Source organism: Pygocentrus nattereri, chromosome 7 (genome assembly GCF_015220715.1).
Source record: "Pygocentrus nattereri isolate fPygNat1 chromosome 7, fPygNat1.pri, whole genome shotgun sequence".
Classification (NCBI taxonomy): domain Eukaryota; kingdom Metazoa; phylum Chordata; class Actinopteri; order Characiformes; family Serrasalmidae; genus Pygocentrus; species Pygocentrus nattereri.
The window spans coordinates 9,975,365-9,995,056 of NC_051217.1; the positions used below are offsets into that span (position 1 = coordinate 9,975,365).

Below are 19,692 nucleotides of genomic sequence, written 5' to 3' on the forward strand. Positions count from 1 at the left end.
TGGAAGAATACACAATAAAAGTTCTGCCAAATCCATGACGCTGAGGGATGCAATGCTATGTTACTATAGAACACAACAAATAACATATTAAATGCTAGTTTTAGGCCAGAATGTCCTGTAAAGTCAGCTTTCAGCTGGACACTAGTGAAAAACCTACACGAAAAACAGAATATGTATTAAGGTAACTTATGTGCCTTTTGTAAAACTAGTGTCAATATGATTGCTAGTGTTTTATGAATGGGTTACATAAATGAATGGGTTACATTCCAAGCACAGAATTATTTATTGCATTTTTATGTGTTTGTCCATATACTGTATATTTTTATATCAGCATTTGATATGGCTTTTAGCTCCATATGTGTGTGTGGTACATCGCCAGTGTGTGTACTGGAATCTGAGGTTGCAGAATATTAATGCATCCCAGAGAGAGCTTCTGAATCTTTAAAGAGTCCGTGGAAAACAGTTAGGACAGTGTGTTTTTTACATTATGTATAGTGGTGTTTTGGGAGCATTAAATATGAATACATATGTGGTTCATATTTGTTCACTGCTTTAGTATGCAGTTTCCACAGGAACCAGATAAACTTTGCTCAGAGTTTTCAGCGTGTAAACACACAAGCAGGTGTGGATGCAGATGCGCTCACAGGATGAGGCTTGTGTGTGTTTGGGTTTATGATCATTCTTCGGCTCTGAGACACACTAATGAATGCCAGCAGATGGAGAGTGGTTAGCGTCAAATCATTACTCAACTGGAGTCATAGCCTTACATTGCAACTGTCCTTTCTCTGTCTCTCTCTCTCTCTCTCTCTCTCTCTGTTTCTCTCCCAAAAAAGTACTTACAAGAACTACATAATACTATAGAGGTATGCCATTTGTTAATTGCTCTTGCAAAACTGACCATAAGTGCTGTAGAAGACTACGAAAAGCAACGCAAACTTTTTACTGTATGCTGGGATTTTTTTATTGTGTGCTTGGCCTCACTTAGAGACATATTTACTGTTTAAAGGGGATTTCCACTGATCTTCCAAAATTTCTGCATAATTCAGTCCTTGATGTGTGAACATTCAGAGTGGTTCGATGTGAAATGGTTCAATGTAGAGAAACTTACTGGCTCAGATATTTTAAGTAGGTGTTGCGATGTCTGCAACACAAATGTAGCTATCTTATTCACTATCCAAAAACACCAGTGAATGGATATGTCTTCAGCTTTTATATGGAGTGTTGATAATGGTACAATAGTTTCAATTTCTTTGAGGACTATTTTGCCTTACAACACCCTGCATGTATCTCTCCACCACGAATCAATTAAAACAGTACATTTTAGGCTGAAACCTCATCATAAAACTATCCTAAAACAATGTCTCAGACATCAGGCAATGTATTTGTAACAATTTCATGTAATAACTGATGTAATAATGTTATGTAAAAACTGATGTAGCTTTAAGAGGTATTAATTGCTTCCGACATCTGGTTCCTATCACCACCACTGTGAACCCTTCTGACTTGGTAAGTTTCTCTAGAATGGCTCCTTCACATGAAACCACTCTGAACTACTTTAACGAACTGTGCAGAAACTCACTGACAAATCAGTGGAATTCCTCTTCAAACATATCACATCAAGTCAGTTAGCAAGTGTGTTTGTAATTTTTTGTTTGTAAAAAAGTTTTTAAAGCCCCCCAGACCGCAGTGAACCTACACGTGAAGTGGGTCTCCCTCAGTAAAGAGCCCCACCTCAGCCTAAGCCTTGAAAACAGCCCTGCCTAATCTCCTGCATACCGGTCAGGACAATAACAAAAACAGCCCCCTCCCCCTCTGCACTTACACTCTTACGTAACAACAGAGGGACGGCACGTTTCCTTGTTTTGTGGCGGGAGCCTCACAGAGATGTTCCATGCGGTAACGGCTCACACAAAGCAGCATTGATGAGCGGGTCTGTGTGAACGGGATGGACATTAGACCACAGACACACTCACGACTGCTCTGAAGCCCCACAGACTCAAACACACAAAGAGCTCCAGTGTGACTGCACTGGCCCCAGGAAGACACTCTCTCTCTCTCTCTCTCTCTCTCTCTCTCTCTCTCTCTCTCTCTCTCATACACACACACACACACACACACACACTCATAATCAAGACAGGCATCCTCAGTAATGAGGTTATGTGTGTATGTGCAGGGAACCACTCTATTCTTCCTGTCTTTGAGACACCATGTACCCACAATACTGTGTGAAAGATAGAGACCCTTTATTTATGTTATTTCAAGTGAAAAACAGCCATTAAGTGCAAGTCGTTTATTTTTCAGGAGATGTTTCTGTTTACAGATAAGATAATCCTCTCTTATAAGGAAGGGGGAAATTAAAAATGTTAAAAGATGTAGAGAAAATGGGACTTCTAACAATTGAGCAAGACCTGTTGGACCACCAAAATTGTCCCCATTAGATAAAAAATAAAAGCTTTCATTTTCGAGAGAGAGGAGAAAATTACTCCACTTGTTAGTTGTTGAGGCTTCTGTGCAGTTTTCTGTTCAATATATGTTTTCTGTTTTTATTCCATACAGTAAAAAAAAAACGTCATGACTTGGCCATTTTGCCTGGAAAGCAGATCAAATGAAGGGTGACTTTTGCTTGTATGTGCAAGGGACCATTCTGTTCTTGCTGTCTCTGTGATACGCTGCATTTGTATTGTGTAAAAGAAGGAAAGCATGGGTGTAGTCAGAGAGAAAAAAGGTGGGGAGTGTATTCCTCTATAAGTGAATGGTGCATTGGACGAAGTTGAGGATTAAAGCAGACCATGGCTGAATATAACTGAAGCACACCCACACACACACACACACACACACACATGCAGAGAGCTGGTCACCCTCTGAAGCAATTACCATCTCACACGCACTGAATTTGGACTGACTACTGAGACACAGTGACAAAGGGACTCTTTCTCTCAGCGCCTGGAGAAGAGGATGTTCTGATACTGCATCTAGAATAGCCTCATGCAGCTCATATAGAGATATTTGCCCCCAAATAACTTCACAGACATCTGGACATTTGGATATTTGGACTCAGAGCGGATGAGGGCAGAAGACATCCATCTCCATGTCTCTGCACTCTCTGCATTGCTTGATTTGAGCTGGATTTGTGGATGTGTGGCCTCCGTTTATTGGTTGTTGTGTGTCATTATTCTAGCAGAGAGTTTACTATAGTGCACATTAACTTGGCTGTAGATTCTCTAAAGGTAAGCACCGGACTACATGTGACATCATGACTCTGGCCGGTCGACTGGACGAGTTGGAGACTACACTTGAACACATGCTAATGGATGTGTTTGTAAGTCAAATTTTCCTGTTGTTTTCTTTCTTTCTTTCTTTCTTTCTTTCTTTCTTTCTTTCTTTCTTTCTTTCTTTCTTCTGCATCTCTTCATGGCCTGTTCTATCAGCCAAACTCTCCCTGCTCCTGCTGCTGCTAATGATGGTGATGATGAGATTCCTGCCTCTTTGTAAACCATTAAATCATCTCACCTGAGTAACCCACCAAAGGCTTAACACCCACTTACACACAGAAACATACACTTTCTGGCTGTGATGGCTTACTCTTAGGGACATGTGTGTAGGTGTTGGGGATATTATAGTTGACGAACACAAAAATAAGCAGGGGATAAAACCAAACTAAAACTAAATAACAACTGCAAAGTCCACTGCAAAATTAGCTAAAACTAAAAAGCTAAATAAAACTTTAATAAACTTTAGCTTTCATGTTTTCAGTGCATGAAGAATGGTCTAGGAATGGGTTGATGGTGAAGCCTTTGAGTAAAGATTGCGACCTAGCTGATGCTTATTTGACATTGCTGAAGCTACGAAACTCAGAATAACATTGAATAGGCAAAGTTTCTAACATGACCATAACCATAATACTAAAAACCAAAACTGAAACTAAAACTCTTCCTTTGCAGAAAATAAACACAAAACTAAAACGATAAAAGTGAGCTAGGAATTAATTGAAGTTGGGGGACTACTTTGCCTGAAGCTCCTTCTCCTTCCATTCAAATGACATATTTATTTTCCATCTCTTCTGTTCACAATAGTGAAGTTTTTGCACCCCACCACAACCTCATCTCCTCCCTGTTCCTCAGTTCTATTTGTCAGTCCTCCGTTCAGCAAAAAATGGAGTGGACCGGCCTTCTAGCTCAAAGCAGAAGCCGACCAGAACTTCAGCCCAAGTTCCCTTCTTTAAACACTCAAACATTATATTGTCATGCTATGTATGTGGAAGACATGGTCCAAACTTGTAAATGAACTTTTAAAAGTAACTGAAACTAAACAGAAACCAAAAAACAAAGTAATAAACACAATCATATAACCCTGGTTTGTGTATACATACATACACACATTCATTTTCTTAGCAAAACAAAACCTGAAACAAAGTTTTACCTTAACTTTATATTATCACTATGAAAAAATTTGTGTTGAGAGGGGGCAACTTAAGGGATGCCCTCTTTTATAGGATTTGTTTATTGCTTATTACTTTGTAACCACTGTGCATGTGTGTGTGTGTGATAAACTACCTTTCCCTCATGAATATAATCAGGGTTTTTCTCTTGCTTTAATGCTATTCTTAATGAGTTTGATCATTAAAATGCAGATTTTATAAAGAGTGGAAGGCAAACTGTATCTGGCTGGAGGAAATTACTCGTTCTTGTCTTAGAAAGACTTTGGCAAGACTGTGTGGCCCAGAGGAGGAATTTAGGCAGGAGATTAGCTTGCTTTCCCTCCATTCCACCCCAAGACTTCATTGTTCACTCTCTTCAGTTTTGGTTCTGATGTTATTTTTGAAATGAATTTGGTTCTCCTCTGAAATACCCATTTCTATTTCTATCGTTTACCTGTCAGATGAAAAGCATGTGGAAGCGGTGGCTATGTTTAGCCTGTTTGTTCTTCGCTCTTTCTGAGAGGTGAGCAGAAATGCTTGTTTAAGAAGAAGCAGGTTGTCCTAAATTCAAGCGTCACATGTGTTTGTAATTGCAGCTTGAGGCTAATGAGGCAAAGCAGCAGCTGCTGCCATTAGATTACCTTCTGATTATTCCTGCTTCTCGTACAGTGTGTTAAAGCCCAGATACAAATAGTGTGTGCGTGGATGTGTGTGAGTGAGAGATTCACTGGGCTGGGTGGCAGGGGGCACGGGACACTGTTTGTCACTTGTCACCATGGGAACTGTAGGGTGGGCTAAAGGCCAGTGCTGGCCATGACTCCATTTTATTACCCCTCCATCTTCCACACACACACAGAAAGAAAGTGTGTGTGTGTGTGTGTGTGTGCGTGTGTGTGTGTGTGTGTGTGTGTGTGTGTGTGTGTGTGTGTGTGTGTGTGTGTGTGTGTGTGTGCCTTTGTGTCTGTATTTGGCTTGTTCACTTGGCAGCATCGCCGTGTTCCCACTGTATTGAAAGTGCTGCCTATTGTGAGTTCACCTATTTGGAAGGCAGGTCATTGTGTGTGTGTGGGGGGGGGGGGGCGGTGAGTGTGTGTGTATGGGGGCATAAAGGTGTGTTTTGTTATCACTCACTCTTATAAAGTGAATATTCATTACAGTTATTATGCACAAAGAAGAATTCACTGCGTCTTTACTGTCTGTTCAATGGCAATGCGTGCAAACACTCAATAACAATCTCTCTCTCTCTCTCTCTCTCTCTCTCTCTCTCTCTCTCTTTCTGTCTCAATCTCTGTTGTGTGTTTGGTGCTGTGTGCAGTAGAATAGGCCATTTTCTTATTGTTGATTCAGATGGCGCTGTGCATTGATTGAGTGTTACGCAAGTCCTCCTTTTTGGGACATTTTGTATTTGGGGAAAAGGGAACTCCCTGTTTTCAAAGAACTCTCTCATCATATTTTCCATGCGCATATTTGTATCCAAAAGGTCTCCACCTTGTTTTTCATACTAATTTCTTTTTCTTTTTGTTTTTACCCAGTTTATTCATAGCAATAACCATGTTCTCCAGACATTATTTTACTCTGTGTTGTCTTGATCTCAGGATAAACGGTCATTCCTTTTATTTTTCACTATTTCTGTATAGTTAAATGGTTAAGATGTAAACAAAGTCATTCAAAGTAGTTTGATGAGAAAATTGTCAATTTCAGACAAACTTACCAAGTCAGCATTGTTCTCGGTAGTGGTGATGGGAACCAGACGTCCAAAGCATTAAATGCCTCTGAAAGCTCCCTCACAGAAAGTTATTACACAAATACATTATGAATATTTTGCATGATGGCTGAAATATTGATTTATGATATGCTTGTTTTATCACATGGTTTTTGGGTTAAGGCACTGGCCTAAAACATATTTTTAAGATCAATTCATGGCAGAGAGATACATTCTAGCTGTTGAAAGGCATTTTTTTCTGATTTACCAACATTTAACCATTTTCAACATTATATATCATCACGGTCCAAAGAAAAACACACACCTCCTATTTGTGAATTTTATTTTTCTACTTCATCTGAGCACAGCAGCTGTTCTTTACATTATGGAAAATCTCATGATGTCTGGACCGATACAAATGCTCTAAAACTTCTTAGAAGAAAATCTCTTTCCATTGATGTACATTAATATTTAAGAACATTTTGCCCTCACCTGTAAAATTACTGTTTTGGAGATACTTGTTTTTCTTTGCACATCGATGATATAAAAACAAGACACATGTAGGGTTTGTTTATTGTTATTAACTGTCATTGTTGACTATCAACAACACAATTAAAAAGACATTTCTCCATATGTGTGAAATGAAATCTGCACTCAGCTTGACTGATGGGGGGGGGGGTGGGGGGTGGGGGGGGGGGGGATAGCTCTCCTTTTTCCGTATTCAATCACAATGAACACATATTTGATATAAGCAAAAAAAAGTCTTAATCGGACTCAAAGTTTTGGATTTGATGTATCCCACAGTCTTGGCTTGATCTCTACTGGTCCTGACCGCCATAGTACACACAGTAGAGCTTGAGTAGTTGGTGTTCTACATGGGTTTTTTTTTTCAGTAGCCTCTTTAGGGGCTGTACGAACTTCACTCTGCAAAGTGAATTATTCAGAACTGCTGCACCTCAGACCTCCTCTATATATCTATATCTATCTCACTGTCTGTTTCAAATATATCCCCCCTCTCTCCCCTCTCTGTCTCTACAGCTATCATATTTTGAACTTGTTCCCCACCCAACATGACTAATGTGTGGTGAATATGTGTTTGATTACGCTGTTTATGATCACACAGACTTTGGGCACCATAGTAAGAATCTCACAGAGATGTTTAAACATTCACACATGGAATCTCACAGCAGCTGAAAGACAGGAGCGGGGCTGACAGACGAGACCGAGGAATGCTACATGTTTTTGTGTCTGATTCTGAGATTTTACAACAGATACATTCATTTATGGATGCTCATTATGGGCGGCAGCCAAGTCTGAGCCTCCAACATAAACACAAAGTGCACACACACACACACACACACACACACACACATAGCCACGGGCTAAGATTGTGGAGAGCTGTGTGAATAGGAGAGGTCTCTGGGTCTCAGAGCAGAGGCAATGCTCCACTTCTCCATTAAAGCAGTTCAGCTACAGCCATTGTACCAACTCAATTAGTCTACACTATTGCCTACAGTACCCCTCTCTCTCTCTTGCGCTCTCTCTCCCTCTCTTTCCCCTTCCCTCCCTCTGCAGTTTGTGTTCACAGCATGTTGTTGTGTTACTGTGAGGGGCTCGTGGGGGTATTGTATTGGTTGGAAAACATAAATTCATTTAACCAGACTGCAAGCGTGTGACAGGTTCATTTACTGAGCATGGCAAGACGTTTGTTTACCAGTCCCATAAGAAAGAAAAATCAAAAATTCCTAACATTTCTGTAGTTTCTCCAAAACAACATTGAGAGCAGAAAGAAACACAAAAGAAGCTATTGTTTACATCTCCTGCTGTTCAGATATGATATTGCTCCTGAAAGAAACACCTCAGTAACCTCAGTAATCTAAAGTGTCTCATCTTGATGTTTAGAGATCTCAATAAAGTCACACACTACTTAATGTATCAACAGAACATCTACAAGATATTTACTTCAAAGTATTCAGACGTTTCATTACTACTACTTCACTGATATGCTGTTCATGTGTTGCTGATAATAAGAATTTATTAATCATCTACAAAGGACCACTCAAAGCATTACTACTATTTCTCCTAAGGAATTTAAGGAGAATCACTTTTAAGTCCCCTGAGACACCAAAGAGAAACGCGCAAGATAAAAAGCTTCTCTGGTTTTTACTGATTGAAATGGTCTGTGTCTATTTTGCGTTTTTGTACATTATCAGGTCAACAATGTCAAGCAGGAGTAACACAGGGCTAACTTACAGTATAATGGCCAACAGTCTGACAAAAGAGTCTACATTATTTAAAACTAAAGCGGCAAAAACATCTGTTCTTAGTTCCTGAGGTTAAGCTTGGCTTGGGCATAGGCTTAGGCTGAAGAGGTTCTTTGTAGCTGTTGGATGGTTCCATATTGTCTACAAAATGGTAACTTCTAACGTAACTTCTTATGGCTCCATTCATCATAAAATATTCACACAATGTGAAGGAGACCTGGAATGATCATACAGTGTGAAATATGAGCTTTTGCTCCTACAGCAACGGCATATATAATAAAATATAGGACATATGTAAGACCCCACATCCTGACATTATATAAAAATGTGTGCTTGCGTTTCAGCCCCCAGACATTCATGTTAATAAAAGCAGTAGTTTCTTGATGCTTAAAACTGTAGAATAAAAGCTGCACATGCTTGTTTGAGCAGCAGGACTGACAGTAACCACAGCTACCTCCACTTAGTTGGACCAGGAAAAGGGAACTGAGAATCCGCCTGCTGAGCACAGTCATATCCAAACCTTGAATGACTCTGACTACAGCAGCCACCCACCGGGGTAAAAATAGCAAGCGTTTTAATATTGCTAATCTAGGCCAACTACTGAATAAATGATGCTTAGTGAGGATTAGGAGGACACGGCTCCTCTCTCTCTCACTCTCTCTCTCTCTCTCTCTCTCTCTCTCTCTCTCTCCATTCTGAGAGAGCTGTTCATTTTAGGTCCTTCTTAATCTGACAGACAATGAAAAAGCAAACATCCAATCAGAATCCTTCTCACACTCACACATACACACACGCACACAGTTCTCAGATGACTAATAAAGGATGAACTGGGGGGATTTCATTGTGCTGTGTGTCAGTAGGCATATAAAACTCCCCAGGTAGCCATTTATTTCCTCCTAAATATACCATTCTGTATATGTTTGGCACTTATGGTGGAAAATCCTTTAGGCATTGTCTGTATAGTGTATGCTTAAAGAATGATACACAAAAGATGACAAAGGCACACTCAAGACATTCTGCTATTCTGGTTTCTTGCTTTGTATGAATTAGTTAGAAATGTGACATGATGTAGTCTGTTGTTTGATGATTTAATAGTTAGTTGCTCTGTTTTGACTAATGTAGTCTTTTTAACAACCACTGAAGTCCACCAGTCTCTTAGCTTTATTAAAGAGGAATTTTCTCCAGTTTTTCAAACTTTCTGCATATATCGGTCGATGAGTTGTGAACAGGGTCATTCAGAATGGCTTGATGAAAAATGGTCCACAACACTTGCTAGCTTGGATTGCCTTTACTGTAGTGATGATAGGAACCAGGGGTCATGATGACACCAACACAAATATAGCCATTTTATTTACTGTCCAAAATTATCTGTTAACCTGCACAGATTTTCTGAGTTTTTACCGCATATCTACTGTTCATAGTGGTAGAACAGTGGTAAATCTGAATAAATATTGTGTATTATATATATATATATATATATATATATATATATATATATATATATATATATATATATATATACACATTCCGCTGAAATCTATCATAAAGCAATGTCTATCATAAAGGCATGAGGCAGCTTTGCAGTAGCCATTGTATGTAATAGCTTTCTGTGACCTTGCTTGTAGTGCCGTTAAACTCTTTATGTGTCTGTTTCCTAACACCACTGTAAATAATTCTGACTTGTTAAATTTATCTAGATTGGAGCAGTTCACATCAAGCCACTCTGAATGACTGTGTTTACATCTTAGCCATTTAGTTATTTTGAGATTTTGAAATAATGGGTGGAAATCCCATTTAGGTAAAGAGAGGGAGACACAATGCCATACTGTTTTGGTGCTTCTAACAAGGCTCTGCCCCTTTGTTACAGCAGTGAAAGATGGGCTATAACGTCACACACACACGCAAATACACACACATGCATGCAGTGATCCCCTGTGTGTAATCTTGTTGGCAGCTCGGGGGTATTTTCCCTTTATGTGTGTGTGTGTGGAGTGTCTGGTGAAAACGACCATGGGATTTAAAGCTAATCTGAACAGCAGATGGCAAAACATCAGATATTCTGTTTGAACAGTGTGCAGCACACATACAAACACAGTGTTTTCACCCTAATGTATAATATACAATATACATTATAAAATATCCAATATACATTATAAAAGTTGCCGTTCTTACATACATACACACAGACACATGCATCTTTTCGTGTGATCACATGACATTCTGTGCGTGTGTGTGTGTGTGTGTGTGTGTGTGTGTGTGTGTGTGTGTGTGTGTGTGTGTGTGTGTGTGTGTGTAATAATATTAATCCAGTGACCTGGATTGAGCCTGACTGGAGAAGCACGTCTGACGTATTTAGAGCACTGAAGCCAGGAGCTATTCTATTGCTACTTACAGAAAGAAAGAGAGCGAGAGTGTGTGTGTGTGTGTGTGTGTGAGAGAGAGAGAGAGAGAGAGAGAGAGAGAGAGAGAGAAGACAGAATCAGAGACTCCCTCCCTCTTGCTCTCTCCCACTCTTACACACTCAGAAAGAAAGAAATACTCACACACCTCGAAGGGAAGCAGTGGAGCTGCTGGAGAATGGGCTGAGCGAGGCAGAGAGAAGAGCACGCAGAAGATTACAGGACTGAGAGAGAGAGAGAGAGAGAGAGAGAGAGAGAGAGCAAAGATTAGAGGTAACACAGAGCAGAAAGATTTAGGGAGTGATAGAGTGAGGTTGAAGGAGTGAATCATTGTGGAACAGAAGGGAGCCGTGGAGACGGAGCGAAGGAGGGAGAGAGTGTGTGTGTCTGTGGCGGGACAGCAGACACACACCGCTCGTGCCGGACTGACTGCTCACACACACTCTCCTGGTCAGACACACAGCACCATGGTGGTACAGGCAGCAGTGACCCCCGGCAGGACCCGCAGACTGCTCCTCAAGCTTCCTGTGGGGACCCTGAGGAGGAATAGTGAGGAGAGGGTAAGAACAAGAGAGAGAGAGAGAGAGAGAGAGAGAGAGAGTGAGAGAATGGCAAGACTATGCACCTCACCATATATTACCCTTTATGAGTGAACTCTGTTTGTGTTTAGGTACATGTATGTTTGACAGTTAGAGAGAGAGCGTGTGTGACTGTACTCAGGATGGTTGATGGTGCAAGCTCTGTGTGTGTGTGTGTGTGTGTGTGTGTGTGTGTGTGTGTGTGTGTGTGTGTGTGTGTGTGTGTGTGTGTGTGTGTGTGTGTTAATGACAGCAGTATAACTGACATTCGCTGTTCTTTATGATGAATCCAGTCCATTAGTATTTCATAAGACTGAAGTAAACATATAACAGTAGGGACACACCAATGTGGTGTGCCAATGCCAGTATCTGATATTTTTAGGTACACATGTGCTGATGCTGATTCCAATGCTGATACAGTAAAATTGGGACTAAATCCATTACTAAGAAGTGTAAGACTGATGTTTTAGTGGGTTACATATACATTAAAACGAAAAAAAATGCAGACATTTGAGCACAAATTTTCTGCTCTTCTGGAGTACAAAAACTGTGTTGGTCAAATTTAAACATCTGATCTGATTTAAACATCAGATTTTTTAAATAAGTAAGTGCCAAAACTGATATGATTCTAATATCACTGCACATCCCTATATAAAATTTACACTGGCCTGTTGGGCCACCAAGCCAATTAAGTTTGTGGCTGAAATTATGAATTTGTGGCAAGAATTATAGAAATGTTTATATATATTGCATTTAGAGCTAGCAAGCATGCCTTAGTAACCCAAAGCATTGTGGTTCACATAGAAAGTTTCTATTCAAAATTTAGTATTAATATGAACATTGACTTTACGATAGCTATTATGGTGGTTACAGATGCCAAATTCCGACAAAATCAGATTTTAACACAATTAGTTCAATATCTGACCAAACTAGACTTTGTGTAGGATGGTGAAAAGTCATGGTTTTGTTTTACTTGTGATTTTTTGTGAATGTGTGAAAATTCAGCTGGTCTGGTTTGTTAAACAAGGGAAAAAACTGGGCCGCACGCTGTGCTTTTATAGTGGTCAGAATGTACCGAGCCAATTAGGACGTCTAATTGACAACCAGAGAGTTACCCTAACCCCACCCTTTCTTTCATTCAATGAGAAAACAAAAATATTTTTGTGCTATTTAGAATTTATTTTACCTACAAATATGTACTTTTGTAATAGAAGATGTTATAATGTTATAAAATACATTGTTTAAAACTTGATTTGAAATGTACCTTCCTTTCTTTTTGTACTTTGTTTTGTCTTTTTGGCCCTCAGCCCAAACCAAACACGGCACTTTGGCTTACCAAGACAAAAGTTTGGGTTTCTATGATATAAACTGCTGGCATTGTTTGTTTGACTTACATAATCAAGAATCCCAGCTTGTTTTCTGTATGAGAGGAATGTACTGTACCAGCTGAACATTAGCGTGATTGGTCAGGACAGGCTGCTACATGCTGAGTTATGTGAATTATTTTCTTCAGTGCTTGCAACACATACACACACTCACTACCATTTTCCGGAACTGCTGCGGATCTCAGGCACGTGTCACCTGTTTTCCGTCAAAGGGGGCTTTTTGAAAGCAGAGTGTGCACACCTGAGCTTAGAAACATAAAAATGATTGGACCAAAAGGCACATTACTGTAATATGGAGGCTTTGAACCGTCTTGGACAGAGGCCCCTGGGCACTAACCCCACTGGCCCCACTGGCCTTTTTTAACGTAAACATTTTTTTTGCACGGCATTAGTATGAAAAAATAAATAAAATGCCACTATATTTAAAATAATTAGAAAACCCCTAACACTAAAAATGTGCAGAAATATAACTGAGCAGAAAACAACAGGCTTCTGCACATTAACTGAGAAACAGTCATTTTAATTTACATGACATTTTTCCCAGCTCAGAATAGTTACTCTGACTATGCTGCACTAGATAAGGTTTAGGGATTTGGAGACCCCTGTTGCAAACGTGTAATGGTATGCATCATGTGGAAAAACAGTTTGTAATGTCAGTTGTGCTTCTGACTCCTTTCCCAAGAAGATGAATCTGATACATGCGAGAGTGTTGAAAGAGTATTTAAAGAGAGCTCAGCCAAAACTTGGTGAAACATGTGTTTTCTGAGGATGTTGATTTTACATTAAACATCAAGCCAGACCTTCTTTTTTGAGCCTGTGCATTTGACATTAATATGTAAAGATGTATGATGTAGTCTGAAAAACTTCAGTGAAGTCCAACCCAGCACCTCTATTTAATTATTGGTAACACTTTATTTAGAGTGGTCATTTGTAGATGATCAGTAACGCATCAATAACACATCAGTAAAGTAGCAGTAGTGAAGCATCTGAATACATTGAAGTAAATATCTTGAAGATGTTCTGTTGATAAATTACTTACATTAGGTAGAGGTATTGTTAATATGTTACTTCCATTATGCAAAGCCTAACCCTACCCAACCCCTATGAACTTCCAGTCACAAGGCAGGTTCCCTAACCTCCAGCCTATGACTGCTCCAGTCATGAGAGTTTGTTGAGTGTGTGTCTCAAGGACCACTCAAAACAAAGCATTCCCAAATTATTTCAGGGCTTAAAGGGTTTTACTGTGTTTTTTTTTAATTTGACAAAGTATTCTATTTCTTTCAGTTTTAACAAAAAAATGTAAGTGCAGTTTTAAAGTTTCTTTTCTTCTTTGGCCTCCTTAGCTGCTTGTGTCATAGGACCTCCTGAAACCATGTGGTGCAATATAAATAATACAGTTGCTGCATATATGTCATAAGTGGTACATTTGGTAAGAGTGTCTATTTTGCATCAGCAGCCTTTACCTAATTGCTACTGCACTGGCGTGGGTCTGATTGAGTATGGTGAATTGTGCCCTACATTCTGACAATGCAATAGTGGCTTTAATATTTTATACAGTAACGTGTAACAGAACACTGCATACAGTCCTCTAACTCTTTCCCTCTGTTTCTCCCTCTCTCTGTGTGTCTGTCTGTCTCTCTGAGGCAGATGTATGTAATTACAGCAGTATGAATTATTGATCAGAGGATTTCCTCATGCACATTATCACGACTCTTCCCCTGCTGGGTTCTCCTCCTCTTCCTACTTCTCTTTCCCTCGTTCTGGCCTTGGGCAGCATTTCTCTCACAGCTTAGTCCCTCTAGGTTCAATAAGCTACTTGGTTAACAGCCATATCTTTCTCGCTGTGCCAATGCAGACAAATGCACACACTGCCTGAACATCTGAAACTATTTCTGCTTCATCTTTTGCTCAATCATGATGACTGATCTCTGCAGGCTTAATAAGACAATAGACAGGTCCAGATGCTATCTATATGAGTGTTCTTCCATCAAACATGTGACAGCTTCCACCTCTGACTGCGTAGGTCTTTGATAGGAGCATGTTAGCTTTCTGTTCTTCTCTAATCTCTCTCTATAGGAGAGCACTTCTGAGTTCAGGCCTTAATCACCATCACAGCATGATCAGGTCAGGGTGTGTGAGCAGTTTGTCATGTGTGCATGTGTGTGTGTGTATCTGTATGTAGCCTCTTGATGGCAAATTACATTAAGGGCAGATTTAGTATGTTCTTTTTTCTGAACACTCAGCAGCACCATGTCTGACCCGCTGCTCAGCAGCAGTGTCTATCAGGCTAATTGGGCAGATGCCATTAAAGTTCCCTGCTAAACTGAAACCTGAAGGATGTGCAATGCGGAAAAAGCTGAAAGGAGATGCAGCTTAGAAACTTTATAAGGTGTCCAGGTGTACATTATCCAGTTTATTGTGATTGTAAACATTCCTTCAACACATTATTACTGCACTATGCATTATACTACTATTGCCTCTGATACTATGTCTGCTGTCAGTATTGTTATAACTACTGTAACCATCACCATTCCGACTAACACAACTAGCAGTGACGGTGACATGATTGGCCTCTCACTCTCTTACTGAGCTCTGGTGGTGACATCCCATATAGATAAAAATAATGTGTGGCCAAGCCTTAGTAACACATGGGAACAAGATCCTAATGTATGGTCATATTGAGGTAATGGAATGAGATAATTCGGTCATGGCCACAACATAATAAGCTGTAGAAACAACTTACCAAGTCGTGGCCACAACTTAATTATTTTGGCTACTCATTATTTTTATTTACACATGATGTCACCAGCTGGGCTCCATACCCCCCCCCCCCTCTCTCTCTCTCTCTCTCCATGTCTGTCTTTCTCATTTCTTCAGCTGTCTGACCTGGTTAATCTGTCATATGGACATTCTGGTCATTCCTAGGTTGCATATGTGACCATTTTCTGCTACTATCATATATGAGCCATCAGTCAGCAGACAAGCCAGGGGGTGGGGGCTTTAAGCTAAATCCCTCTGTCTGATGAGTAAAGTCATGTGAAGCTGCCTCACTCAGAGGAAACACTCTTCCCTCCCTGCAGAGACTAATGGCTGCTGTTCATATCACTGTGCTGGCTGTCATTGTTACCTTCATGTCCTCATTTTGAGAGTTTTTATTCCATAACACCATGTCATAAATAACTGAGTTTTAAACTAGTGCTCGGCAGAGTGGTTTTGTCTCTGCTGGAATGCATATTGTGGGTCAGGGTGGGGGTGTTGCTGGCTTGGCTGCGAATCTGCTGTACTGCGTCTGGATGATTGGCTTCTTTGAAATGCTGCAGTAATTTCAGGCTTTCCTATGATGGCGCGAGATGAGAAATTTGGGGGGGGGGGGGTTGATGTGCGGCCAATGATAAGACATCATTATCATCATCAGCAGACAAAGAGATTTAATCAAGTGAGCATGGGCTTTCTCACTCCATGATTACCAACTCTCCCCTTCCCTTTCTCAAACCCACCCTGTCGTTTTCTTCCCTCACTTCCCTCTTTTTTGTCTGCTTACATTGCTTGTTTACCATCTTTTTGGGAGATGAATTAAGCTCAGCTGCACCCTATGTAGCCTGGTTCAGTCTATGGCCGCTAGCTTGGATACATTGTTGTTAAACACAGAATTGTTGAAGCCCAAATGGACTGAAGCCAGCATATCAAGGTTGTGTTTGTGTCATGTTTTAGCAGATTGTGTAGATGTCCTGGTAATGAGACAATCAGAGCCTATGACACAGACATGTTCTGCTTCATTAACCAGAGACACAGTGTCCTCTCCCCCTGTTCCTGTCTCATTCTCGCAGCCTTTCTGTCTTTCTGTTATTACTAGCCCATATCTATCCTTTCACCCACATATTTGGTTGTTAACTGGGCAATCATTATTTTTATTTTTAGCTTCATTTGGGATTCTGTCATGGATGCACAATATATCAGTGGCTGATATAATATTTGAAATAATAGAAATAATGTAAATAGAAATAGTTATTTAATCATTAGACTGGGATTTGTATTATAGCTGTCTACAACTGATAACTTGCAGTTTTGCTTGTGCTCATAATAACTGGTGTAATCTACCAGAAGATTCTGCTAAACATGTATGGAGAAGTTTAAATCCATGTAAATTATGTCTTGTTGATTTTTTCTAAGTGAAAATGAGTTCCTCTACAGACAAGAAAACCCCAGAAATTCAGCAAATTCAGCCATAACTATTACACAGGCCCTATTTATGGTTTATTTGATTTCTAATATGTCAAAGTAAGCAAAAACAGTAATTGTTTATTAAAATGTGTAGAAGTGTGTTCTATATGGAGAATATTTTCAGTTCAGCAAAACAGAATTTGACTGGGGTTACCAAACTTTTGAATATGACTATACAGAAATGCGCATGCTTATGAAAATGCTTGATTTGGCTATATGAAATAAATCTATAATCTTTTAAGCTATTTCACACTCATTGCACATGATACATAGATTATACAGTTGTATGCAAATGTTTTGGCACCTCTGGTCAAAATGCACATTTTGTTTTTGTTGACGTCCTTTACATACAACACACTTCTGCACATTTTATCAACACTTATTTGTTGATTTTAACACATTTGGACCTGTGCAAAGGTTATGGCACCCTTTATATTGTATGTTATTTTTTGCAATATGTAAAAAATGTGTGCTAAACCTGGCAGAGAAATGAATTATTTATAGTGAATGTGTTAACTTATCTTCACTAAGATCAAATCAACAAAACGTATAATTTTACTAGGGGTATTCAGACCTTTAGTGAACTTGTTTTAAAATGCACAACTGTAAAATTATTGTTATTAGGATTTATATCAGCCACAAGAAGATGTTTAATATTGGTTTCAACTGTCAGCCCAGAAACTGCATATTGGTGCTTCCCTAATCCTATCACTCTTTTGCACGTCCTCTGTCCCTGTTTCCCACTGCCTCCTTCTTTCTATTTCTCTCTGCATGCATCCTAAGGCTGACTCATCCCACAGAGGCCTGTGACTTTCTCCCAGAGTGAATACACGTGCTATAATGCAGCGTTACCTCCTCCAGTTGTTGTCCTGCCATCACACTAAGCTCTCTGCTAACCCACAGCTCTGCAGCTAACCAGCAGAACAGTGGAAGCATCAGTACAGCTTTAGTGAACAGCTTCCTTCTGCCTCCATGCCTGGTGAGCTGCCGGAGCTCTCCTTGGAGACTCATTGTTGTGTTATGTGGCGTGGAAGTAGAAAGAGAGGGAGAGTTGGGAGGTTTAATTGGAGCTGGGCTGCATGCTAACTCTGAGCTTAGTTAAAGCAGAATGCTAATTGAGGCTCATTAAATCTAACTGTCCTGCCACCTCCAATTAGAAACCAGGTCAGCTGTGATTTGGACAATATGTGCATATATGTAGGTCTGCATGTGAGTGAGACAGATGAGTTTGATTTATACAGTACTGCTAAAAGGAAATTTGCTAAATTTCCTTCAGGATCAATAAAGTATCTATCTATCTATCTATCTATCTATCTATCTATCTATCTATCTATCTATCTATCTATCTATCTATCTATCTACTTTTTGGAAGCAACACTGACACGTGTATATGTTTGTAGTTTCTCTTAGGCAGTTTTTTTCCATCAAAATATATGTCTACATATGCATTTTTACATAAACGTGTGACATTAAATGTAAGTGGGGTGGCCAAAATAAAAGGGCCGTTAATAACTTTCTTCTGTGTGTGTATTAGGGCAACATTATTAAAATGTTGTTTTGTTCCTGCTTTTGATAAGATTCTGTGAAAAATATTTATTTTGTTCCATTTTGTAATATTGCTACCAAGTAAAGGTCCCACTCCCCCCCCCCCCCCCCCCCCCCCCCGACCATGCAAGATCCTATGTAATAATACATGTAAATACATTATGCTTTGCTGAGATAATACAGCAGTTATTTTTGGTGTTTAGCTGGATTCAGCCGTGGCCACTGGACAGAAGGCTCTGCTGTCTCTGTAAGCTTCGAGAACTCTTTGCAACTCTTTAGAATGGCTTCATTCATTTTAAATGTTTTACTCTTACTCTTTTATACTGTTTATATGATTTAGTGATCTTTCTATTTTATTTAGGCTATTCATTAATTTGTGAGATTGCTCATCATGCATGCTCTGGCCTTTTCCCACCTACAGTGGGCTGGTTTCCAAGTCACTCCTGTGTGCAACAGAGAAAATTAGTCCTGTGCCACAAGATATTGTGTGCAGACCTCTACTACCGCAATCATATCAGACTCTTACACCTGATTGGTAACTGCCATGATGGCAGATTTTCACAAAAAAGCCCTCAGTACACTATAAACTTTTCTGTGGTGACTGCGTTATTGATGATGGCTGACTGTCTGACTTTCCATTACTGGGATGGCCAAAAGGGTGGCCATGCTTCACACAAGCAATTACTAACCAAATAACCCTTGGCCAGTGTGTGAATTGTCCCACTGAATTAGAGCTTTAACCACCCAAAGATTGGAAGGTGCTCTCAAAAATGTCATGTAGAAAATATTTTTCATAAGAAAACACGTAACTGCATTGCTCCAGAAAAAATACAATCTCAAACACTCTGTTGAACTGTTCATACTCTAAAGTATATTAAAAAACATATTAATTCACAGGGTGAAGAACAAATGATGTTCAAGGGAAACTTATTTTGTGAATTAGCTAGCTAGCTTAGTTTTGCAAGTAAAATATTTTATTTATGAACAGTTGATTTATGTAAATAAGATTGTGTAGAGTGTTGCTTGAGTGTTGCTATATAATTTTGGCAGCCCATTAATTTAATTGATGAACTTATCTCTTGATGGCTACCATGTACTGTGTAGCTACCAACTAAGAAACCTGTCAGACTTTGTTCACTGAAGTGTCCCCTTTATATTATGCAGCTGATTCTCCACTGAAG

The 19,692-nt window shown here is 39.6% G+C and overlaps 1 protein-coding gene across 5 annotated transcripts in view; it reads left to right on the plus strand.

Moving 5' to 3' along the window:
- frmd4a (FERM domain containing 4A) overlaps positions 1 to 19,692 on the plus strand; it is a 175,958-nt gene that overhangs the window by 67,831 nt on the left and 88,435 nt on the right. For 2 of the 5 annotated variants that reach the window (XM_017721821.2, XM_037539947.1), the window contains exon 1: positions 10,923 to 11,342. The exons of 2 other annotated variants lie outside the window; for them this stretch is intronic. In XM_017721821.2, the coding sequence (XP_017577310.1) occupies positions 11,250 to 11,342 (93 nt within the window). In that variant the 5' untranslated portion in view covers positions 10,923 to 11,249. Of the gene's footprint in view, positions 1 to 2,923; positions 3,320 to 10,922; positions 11,343 to 19,692 lie in introns of those variants that run through there. One more of the 5 variants, XM_017722050.2, reaches the window with a different exon arrangement.